Source organism: Phragmites australis, chromosome 3 (genome assembly GCF_958298935.1).
Source record: "Phragmites australis chromosome 3, lpPhrAust1.1, whole genome shotgun sequence".
In the NCBI taxonomy this organism is placed as follows: Eukaryota; Viridiplantae; Streptophyta; class Magnoliopsida; order Poales; family Poaceae; genus Phragmites; species Phragmites australis.
In genome coordinates, this window is record NC_084923.1 from 15,905,716 (window position 1) to 15,915,763 (window position 10,048).

At 43.3% G+C, this 10,048-nt stretch overlaps 2 protein-coding genes across 2 annotated transcripts; one reads left to right on the top strand and one right to left on the bottom strand.

The window, feature by feature from the left end:
• Positions 1–3,438: 3,438 nt before the first annotated feature.
• Positions 3,439–4,142, top strand: LOC133912407 (small ribosomal subunit protein uS7m-like). The gene has a single exon (XM_062355111.1). It carries the CDS (start codon positions 3,591–3,593, stop codon positions 4,023–4,025), a length of 435 nt encoding a protein of 144 aa, XP_062211095.1. The 5' UTR covers positions 3,439–3,590; the 3' UTR covers positions 4,026–4,142.
• Positions 4,143–8,586: 4,444 nt separating this feature from the next.
• On the bottom strand, positions 8,587–9,381 carry LOC133912408 (uncharacterized). The gene has a single exon (XM_062355112.1). The coding sequence runs from the start codon at positions 9,212–9,214 to the stop codon at positions 8,732–8,734; it is 483 nt and encodes a 160-aa protein (XP_062211096.1). The 5' UTR covers positions 9,215–9,381; the 3' UTR covers positions 8,587–8,731.
• Between the last annotated feature and the right edge of the window lie 667 nt (positions 9,382–10,048).

A 10,048-nucleotide genomic window follows, 5' to 3' on the forward strand; every position in this document is an offset into this window, starting at 1 on the left:
AGGAAGAGTTGCTTGCCAAGGGCTCAGAGCGGGAAGGCGATGTCTCTATTCGAGAGGAAGAGGCGGCTGGAAAGATTTAATTTAAAGAAAAGGATGTAGAGGGAGGGTTCACATGCTGGAAAGATTTAATTTAAAGAAAAGGAGGTAGAGGGAGGGTTCACACACCTTGCTTTCAAAGGAAAAGGTGTCCTTTCTCAGATAATAGATCTATATATAGATAGGTTGGTACTTTGGTGGGGTGATCAATGTAGATGCTGCGCCAAGAGGGGATAGATCCTAATGAGTGGGTGATTCAATGTAACCATTACTTTTCTCTCTACCTAGTTTCTGATACAAACAAGAGCCATATGGTAGTGTTGCAGTTTAGTGGGAAAGCCAATTCATGGTATAGAGGCTAGAATCTAACCCATGATCACCCCTGATCTAATTGAACTGGTTCAGAGGGTATTCTCATATGCTAGCAGCCTCACCTCACTGTTGGTGAGGAATGGAAGAAATTGTACCAAGTCCATAATGGTCAAGATTCACACAGAAGGGTCAAATCAAGGGCCTTAGCTTGGAATCTCCTGACTTATCTGAGCACTATTTTCTCACTGCCTGCTTGAGGGAAGACATCAAAGACCTTGTCATGGCAATGAAGGCAGTAAACTTGATGCATTTTATCCAAAGACATGGAGGTGATAATTTCTTATCAAAAGAAAAGAAAGAAAAACAGTTTCAATCCTAACAACCTTTGGACATACCCTAGCCAAAATAAGGGAATTATGGTCAAGGGAAAAATGAAAGAGCATAAGCCAGAAAATGGAAACTCTCAGAATAGGAAATATGGGAAGAAATAAGAGCCTTAGGCATGTTCTTGACATGTGTTGAGCCACCCTGATCATCAGTGCAAGGTGAAGATGAACATAGGAATAGGTTACAATGAAGAGAAGGAAGATGAGAGATATGTTCCTTAGAAGTCGTCTTCAACTTTCTTCCAGGAAAGCCTTTCACCGAGCGAGCAGCTAAGCCTATGCCCTCAGACATTGATTGCTATACAGAATTTAAGATAAAGTACTTGAATATTGATTATTATTTTGAGGCTAAGAGAGCAAGTAACTTAATGAAGCAAGACTTCAAAGAAAATGAGAGTTTGGACTCTCGACTTTGGTTGGCGGTCTGATTGCAAGTAGAAGTTGATAAAGTATCAAGTAGAGAAGTTTTTCCTAGCTTCTTTTCTAGCAAGAAAATGTATTGTTCATACGAAAAGCAAAGTACTTTCTCCAACAGAAGAGGAATTCTGCAATCAAGTCTACTAATACAAGTCTGTAGTTTGAGTAGTTGTTTTTTTGGTCGATTCTCTGAAATTTAAGACAATTATCCTCACTCAAACTTCAAAAAGTCCTTTTTTTTTCTTTTTTTTTTGATGTAAATTATGTTTGTCTCCTTTGTCCTTCCTAACACTACTCTAGTCTCCTTCGTTCAACTCGTCCTTGCTTTTTTTTTCTTCTTCCTATTAGTCCCAAGGTCAAAGAAATAGGTTTAGTGGTTCGACCTCCCAAAGGTTAAAGAAAGTCATCGATATTAAGAACACTCCCTCTGGATGATGATATGCCCCAACCATCTGTATCCCATGGTTCGTTACTCGGGAATTAGGAGAGGTCAAATGAGATAGATTGTGTGTTCAAAATGGAATGATCCCCTTTCTCATGTTTGAATTTCAGTTGTCCACAAACAAATAAAGAGTCCAAAAAGACATACGCATAACAGACTCAATACCTAGGCCAATGGGTTTAGTGGAAAATTGTGTTATTGTTATAGCAAAGATATCTATGAAATGCAGTACCAAGGTCAATGAAATTGAAAGGCACCTCTGACAACAGAATCAAAAGGGATTTGGCAGGTATAAACGACTCAGAGGGGTTTTCGTAAAGAGAAGCTTTCACCCAGTACACCTATTTTTCTATAGAAGTGAATGGCCCCTTAGTTTGCTAGTCTGATCAATCGGTAGGCTCAGCCTCTACATCGTATTCTGATATAGAAAGAAAAGAACCGAACTCCTGAAGTATGAAAGAAGAATCTCAAGTTGATACTCTGCCAAGGGATCTGTCCACAACTGGTACTTCACATGCCTTAGAAGTAGATTTGAATGAGAATGAATGAAATGAGCAAACGTTACTAGGAAGGTGAACTCGCTTTCAAACTACTGCCTACGCTAGGGGAAGCATGAAAGAAAAACTAGTTTCAAGATTTGATACCCTTGAAGGACTCCCAGGAATGAGAGAGCAAGTACAAGGACAATTAGATTTTCTAAGGATAGGCAGTATTCCATAATTAACATAGTTCAGTTAAAGTGGATTTTAAAAGCTACAGTAGATTGATAAGTTGCTAATTTAGCTAAGTCAACTCCACTACAGAATTTAGCTCTCCATAAGAGGGTATTCCCAATGAGACAAGTAGTTTATCGAAGGGACCCTGGCTGAAGATTGTAGTCCGGATTTCTCATAATAGAATAATTGAATGAGCATGTGCAGATGGTCAATCTCCATCTTGAAGCCGAGTCTCCCTATCTTCTTATTTTATATAAAGATATAGAGAATAACTTGATCGATCTTAGAATGATTTCGTGATCTGATCTTCATTTGGGCGGCTTTCACTCAATCCGTGGTTGTAGTGATAAGGTAGGGGTAAAATAAAAAGATATAGAATTGTAGCTAACGAGGTTCGCTCGCCCTCGCTTGTCACTATAACGTGTCAAGTTTCTCTCTTTCCAATTGAGATTTTTTAGGTGTGAAGTGAAGTTCACCATAAACGCTAGCTATATGCTTAACATAGGGTAGGAGATTCCATTCCACCAAAGACATAAGGTGAACGGGTTTACCCCGGCTCCAGAAAGATAGATCAAACTATGGACTGAGGTTCAGTCAGGAATTTGCGTATAGAAAGGAGCAAGAAAATGTATGCGCTTTAGCAACAAAGCGCTCATCCCTTGTTCTTTCGCTTGGAAGCTCAATCCCCTCGCTTCTTCTTTCACTTCTATGCTCATGATTTTAGCAAGTTCGTACCAATCGTCAATCAAGGAGGGAGCTCCAACCTCCGTTCCTAGTCGCATCCTAACGTTGGTTCTATCCCAACCAAGCAAGCAAGGGGAACCCCAGCGGGAAGAGGGAAAGAAAGATCAGGGGAAGAAGCAAGGTAGAGGAATTGGTCGACTCATCAGGCTCATGACCTGAAGACTACAGGTTCAAATCTTGTCCCCGCCTAATCACATCAGATACTTATACGAGTCCTGATCACCTGGGTCAAAGAATCTATGTTCAAGTCGCCTGCCTAACAAATAGACAACTGCGTACTGTAGTTAGTCTGTTCCGTTGGTCCAATCCTACCATGGAAAGTGTTGTTGTGTCTTGTGTGGGTGTTCAGTCTACCGTCCATGTTCACATTCTCAAAATTAGGCTTTCGTTGGACAAACCAATGCCGACGTCAAGATCAGTCTTCTTTCTCTTTTCGGGAGTAGAGCTGAAAAAGATGGACAATAACGATCGTGTAATATCAATTTATCGGCCTCGTCATCGAAAGAGGCTTCCAATTGCTCGGAAATTATTAGCTATATGGGAGACTTTGATGGTGAGCAAAAAGAATTGATCAAGAAATTGGTAAACTTCCGCATGATCGATAGTAAAAGAACGAGAGTCTGTGATATTGTTTATAAAACTTTTCACCGACTAGCTCGAACTGAATGTGATGTGATCAAATTTATGGTTGACACCATAGATAATATAAAGGCAACATGCGAAGTGGTCAAAGTAGGAGTCACATGTACTATTTATGATGTTCCTATGATTGTAGCTAGGGATCATCAACAAACCTTAGCTATTCATTGGATCCTTGGAGCAACTTTCAAACGATGTATAAGCTACAGGATAAGCTTAGAGAAATGTTCATTTGCTAAGATACTGGATGCTTACCGAAAGAGGGGAATTTCATGTAATCTTCATAGACTGGCTTCCACCAATCGGAGTTTCGTGCATTTCAGATGGTGGTAAAGTGATGCCACATAAGGAGCTCTTCCTCATTCAGTCATACTCAACAAAAGTCAGAATTGTTTGACCCTGATCCTTTTTTCATCTTCATATAGAAAGAAAATTGGCCTTCCTCCTACCCACCCCCCCCCCCTTTCATTCATGGAGTTAGAGGAATCCACAAGAGGCCTGCCTTCATAGTTTCATAAAAGAACCATTCTTTTTATGATAACTCTTGTTCCAAACAAGCAATGGATTGAGCAACTAGCGTGAAAGCCATTGCGCTAATGCGCATCCATTTTCTTGCTCCTCACCTCAGGTCGGATGAATACGAAAGGGAGACCAATCAAATCAATAAGCCATGAATGAAGAAGTAGTGGGCCTTTCGCCTTATTTCGTTTGACTCATGGAGCTAAGAAATCTACTTCAAAGAGAGGGAAAGAGTGCTAGTCCGAAAGAAGAACAAGCAAGGGATGACCGCACAGGAGCAAAATCTGTTGCGCCCACGTGCATACATTTTCTTGCTGGGTATCGGTATCCAAGAGAAAACCACTGTTTGGAAAGGTAGCAGCCAGTTCAACTAAAGATCTCATTATCTCCATCCCACTTTGAACTCAAAGTGTTAAGCGTAGTAGAATTTGCATTTCACCAGAAAGGGATGCGGATAGAAAGAGTAAAGTGACTTCGGGGCTTGGCTAGACTGCATTCATTTCACAGGCTATAAGGTAGGGGTGAATACCAGATAAAGATAGATACAATCCGAACCTTTTCTTTAGAGATGCTTTTCAAACGACCTGTTACGCCTATGCGAAGTAAGCCTACACTAGAGTAGGAGTAGCAGGAATAGAAGGCAATCCAAAATCTTAATGGGAGTTTTAGGTTTATTTAGATAGATTCGCCTTTGGGGTTGTTACAGAATCGGTTCTTCAAGAAGGAGCTCTTAGTACGGTGGATGCATTGAATGCAAGCTGTAAGGAAGAAGAAATCTCTTAGCAGACAAGAATGAAATTCAATTAGCCTCACACTTCCCGCAGGAATTGAAGAGTATGCAAGCATATTCATTTAATGGGAAAGCTTTTCTTGGCTAGGCCCCTATGAAGAAAGATGCCAATTCCCAAAAGCAGTAACAATAGCAATACTTGTAGGAGCAGCATTAGGAATTAAGACCGTCAGGCCTCATTCATCAAAGTTGTAGTCCTTAGGGGCTGAAAAAGAGCCCAGATTCCCTAAAACAAGCTTGGAAAGGAAGAAGACACGAAGGGAGGAGTTCTGCTTAGCTTTTTCTCCTCTTTTATAGAGTTGCTCTTTTGTTTGCCAGAATGGCTTGTTAGCAAGAAAATGCCTTCTTAGGAAGTGCAGAAGAATATGCCAGCTTTAGAATGCCCTCTTGTTGTTCTCGAAAGATGGAGGGGGGGGGGGCTTATTTCACTAAGGAAAGGAACTGAACTAATGGACGAGGAGGAAGAGAATATAGAAAAATTGCCGACATTCAAGCATACTATAGATGTTCCAAAACTGCTAAAGGGAAGTTCTAGTAGAAAGGACAACTAAGAGAAAGGCCTTCTTAGAAAGGTGGAGTGATAGGTATTGCCCTATTTCCTAACAGTTAAATCTAAGATCAGACATGAAAGAATCTAAAGGCTAGGCAAAGAAGACAAGGGAGAAATCATAAGTGAAAACGTTGAGTTACCAACTCGGGTGGATTCTCACACCAAGGTTCCTTTGTTTTGGGCAAGCCCAATTACAAACAAAAGAGAAGGTCAGTCTCGTACTCAAACCAAATCAGAAGGGAAGTACTCACTCGGATGGAAAAATCCTAGGTTGGTCCTATACCCGAACAAAGGCTAGACTGAAGGTCTCGTCTCACGGGTTAGGTGCTTAGCTGAAGGTGGAAGGTGAAGCCAAGGTGAGAACAAGGGTTGAAAGACAATATAGAAGAATTCAATCTCCCCTATTTGTTCCATTCTCAATGGTTGGCCAAGTTGATATGAACTACGGGAATCTATATATGGACTTCAATATCAATCAACCCATGCAAGTAAACTCGATGGAATTTTTTTTTATTCAAGCAAATAATGAGAAGTATGGCTTATCTAGGGAAGCAGCAGTAGTGGTAGAGATCAAGCTTTGAGATGAGAAGAGGGATGGGTTGTCTAGCTTTTATTCCAAAATCACGTATCACCGATCAACCTATTCGAGAGGAGCTACTTGCCTTGCCCACTTCAATAAGGAAGACTCCATCCATCTAAGCCAAATCCACTGGAACCAGAAGTGAGTGGTAAAGTCACACTTTGGCTAAAAAAATGATTTATATGTGTGGCGCAATACACACCTCTGCAAAAGAAGAGAAAGAACGGAAAGAAGTAGGCCCACAAGACGACAAGTGGATTGATATCCTTTGCTTTGATCACCGGTGCTATTGAATCTGCATTTAGAAGAAAGAGCTCCAGGACTGAATTGCTTTGAGTGGGGCTTGCCCATTAATTAGATCACTTGAGTAAGCCAAGAAAGACGAAAGCGATGGATGTATGTGACAAAGAGAACTTATGAACATGAAAGCCATCCGTCGCCTAAGGAGAAGATCCCGCCCAATGACTCTGCCGCCAGTTAATGGTTAATAGAAAACATCTTTTCCAACTTCCTCCCTAGGGTCTGGTAGCTAGAAGTAACAGTAATTACTTGAGGAGAGGTAGCTCTTTCTTTAGAGCCATCGAGTATGTGCTCTTTAACGATTGTACCTTTGTAGCTAGCCTATTTAATGAAGTGTGGCCCCTTAACCTTTTGATGAAGCTAAAGGTGTCAGAGTTACCACAGACAGGGATAACTGGCTTATGACAGCCTTCATAGCGACCTTGTTTTTTTATCCTTCTTCGATTCCGGTTGAAGTGGATTTGGCATTTGATGGTGAGGCCTATGATGTGCCAAAAAGAGTGACGAGGAATACCACGATGAAAATGATTTGACGAATGCTAGAAAGAAATTTCCCAAGGGCCAACATGCCATAAACGAGTGAAAAAAGCATGAAATTCACCTGATAGAAAGTCCTCTATAAGAAATTACTAGACATAATGAGTGGTACAAGTTTCTTTACAAATCAAAGTCGTAGAGAAAGACAATAGAAGTGCTAGGATGCATTAAGGCGCTAAACATATGGTCGTAAATAAAGAAAGGAGTGGATGGAGAGGAGTTACAGTCGAGTCGCTAGCCAGGAAGCACTTTTTCCTACCAAATTTTATCTATCCTGGCCTGCTTCTTCCATTAGCTGAGCTCCTCTAGCAAATCATGATGTGCTCATGCTGGCTACTCAGCTTTAGTAGTGTGTTAACTAGCGACCCACTATTGATTAAGGATTTGGTACTAACACCTATCTTACTAACTATAAGCCTTTGGAAAATAGTTATTGGATAGGGTAGACTCCTTAAGTTTACAACTTTCTCAAAGACCAGCCAGGAAGAATAATAGCCTAGAGGTTGACCTGATGGACTGCTGTTTTGGTTGGTGACTCGCAAGGTTCCGGAAAACTAAAGGAAGTTTTTTGCATTTAATAACACCACGACTGAGCCAACTGATCACCAAACGGTGAGCATTGATCCGCGTCCACTAGTAAAGAATCGGTAGCAGCTTGCAGATCTTTTGAGCCGGTAGAATTAATGTGTTAATCAACCATCTTCAACCTATCGCTCTTTGATCAGTAGGTTCGACTGGGGAATCATAACCATCCTCCACAATTTAGGTTTGGTCGCTGAATCATAGAGAACCTACCTCACGAAGATCTTTGGCAGGGAATAAAGTGAGCAAAGCAGTGGCATCAAGCGGTAAGGTATGGTACAATGTAAGCTTGCGAGACTGTCTAGAACGGTTGACACATGCTACTTCCCCTAAGGGCCATCGGTCTTCAATCGCTTGTTCAATCAAAATGCTTGTAACGGATCTTTCCAGGCTTGGCTAGCAAAGTGAAGTAGCCATGGGTGAAAAAAAAGGAAATAGGCAAACGAAACAAAGTGAATCATTGATTTTAAGTTAAAGTAAGGACAGAGCTTTCTCTTTCGATTGAAGGACTAAAATCTATTTAATATGAAGCCTGAATTTCCTAAATTATTTAGTAATATCCCGCCTGGTCTCAACTCCCACAAGCGGTCTTAATTGGTCCTTCCATCGATCGTGTACTGTCACTAAGGGTCCTCCTTCAATTGATTAAAATCGGGTTTGTCTTTGTTGTTAACGAGAAGCCCTTGGTCACACTCGGTCGAGCTGGTAAGAGATGGCTGGAAGAGTTGATTAAGGTACTTAGGGGCTCACAACACTATCGAGAAATAGCTTTCGGCTCTTGAAAGTACTTTTTCTTTCCTTTTCACTAAGCCTTCCCGCTCTAGTGGAAACTATCCTATATCAGAAGATCTCGTAATCAATTGGATTTTTTTACTTGATCAATCGGAAGGCGGTGGTAAACTCCCAACCTCGATCAATGGGTGCTTATTGGTCTTCTTGAAACTCCGTAGCTGTCGATTGGAGGAGCCTCGAGCATCCAATATATGACAATAAGGAGTATTTCTCAATGTGGTAGTCAAAAAATCAAACTAGCATGTAAGAGAAGCAAGAAAAAGCGTTCTATTTTGCTTTTCCAGATCATAAATAGCGTTCAACTTAACGGACCACACGAATCTCGAAGCAATGAAAAAGAAAAGAAAAGAAAAAGAGGGAAACGATCAAAAGCCACCACAGCGACCCGACTACGAGGACGCCTGCGCGGGAGCGGAATCCCGGCGCATCCGGCTCCCCCACGTCTCCCCGCCTGAGCGCCGCCCCGCCGCGAGCCACTGCAGCCCGGCCAGCTGCGCCTCCCAGTCGGCGAACCCCGCGCGCCTCGCCGCGCGGTAGCCCGCGCTACCGATGTCGCCGCCGCCGCAGCGGAGCTGGATGTCGTAGCCGCTCCTGCGCTCGGGGTCGGAGAGCACCTCGTAGGCCTCCCGCGCGCGCATGAACTGCTCGGCGCCGCCGGGGCACGCGTCCGGGTGCCACCGCCGCGCGGCGCGCCTGTACGCCGCCTTGATCTCGTTCGGCCCCGCCGCCTCGTCCACCGCCAGCACCTCGTACATCGTCGCCACCGCCGCCCTCGCCGCCGCGGCCGACATCCTCACCCCTGACCGCCGCTGGCACCTCGCCCCGCCGAAGTAGTACCCCACGCCCACCGGCCTCGCGCACACCGAGCTCATCTCTCCCCTTTCCCGCTGCCGAGCCGAACCACTCAGAATCCTTCGCGCAAAATCGAGCAAAATCCTTTGCTTTGCAAGCGTGGCGTCGTTAGGCTGCGGACCTGCTGTTTATATAGCCGCGAGCGGGCGCGGGTGCGTGGCGCGGGCGACGAGGTCGTCTCTGTTCTGGAAGGGGCAGAGCAGGGAGCCAGGGACGGATGAGCAAAGGGCGGCATCGCCCACGGGAAGCAAAGCGCAAGTCGTTTTTCCCTCGTCCGATTTGAGCAGGGTAGTTGGCGCAGCTCCAAAAATTTCTAAAATTTTTAGAGCTATGAGTAGATTTTTAGAGTTGGTCATTTTTAATTTTAAAACTGAAACTATGAATAAATGAAGAATCTTTAGTTTAGACATATTATTTTATTTTAAATTAAAAATGAATATCTAAACTACTTTATTTTATTTTATAAAACTTCAAATCGAATCTCAAAACTGAGCTGGAGCACTGCCGTGTAATTACCAGCGTGTCTGCATGGTTTTACCCCGTGCGACCCTATCTAGTCTGGTTTTCTACTGATTTGCCGCGGGTAACTTTGCTCGGATTTGTTCTCTGTTCGATTAGACTTCTAGATGGTTTGGAGACTGGTCGACCAACCAAGCGTGGGGACGCGTCGCGTGCCGTGCGCGTCGGCGGTTCTAGATTACCCTTTCTCTTAGGAGATCTCACTCGTTGACTTGCTGAGTTACAGTGGGCCCACAGCCGTGGTTATTTTCTTCTTTCCAGCATGTACTGCCGGTGCAAATCCTACAGAATTCTCGCGTTTCAGCCGAGGCTTCAAATGGGCAGTGGCCACGCTT

What these genes read in the sequence shown, in the direction of transcription:
- LOC133912408 (XM_062355112.1), bottom strand. Translation starts at nt 9,214, where the DNA reads ATGAGCTCGGTGTGCGCGAGGCCGGTGGGCGTGGGGTACTACTTCGGC.
- LOC133912407 (XM_062355111.1), top strand. Translation starts at nt 3,591, where the DNA reads ATGGGAGACTTTGATGGTGAGCAAAAAGAATTGATCAAGAAATTGGTA.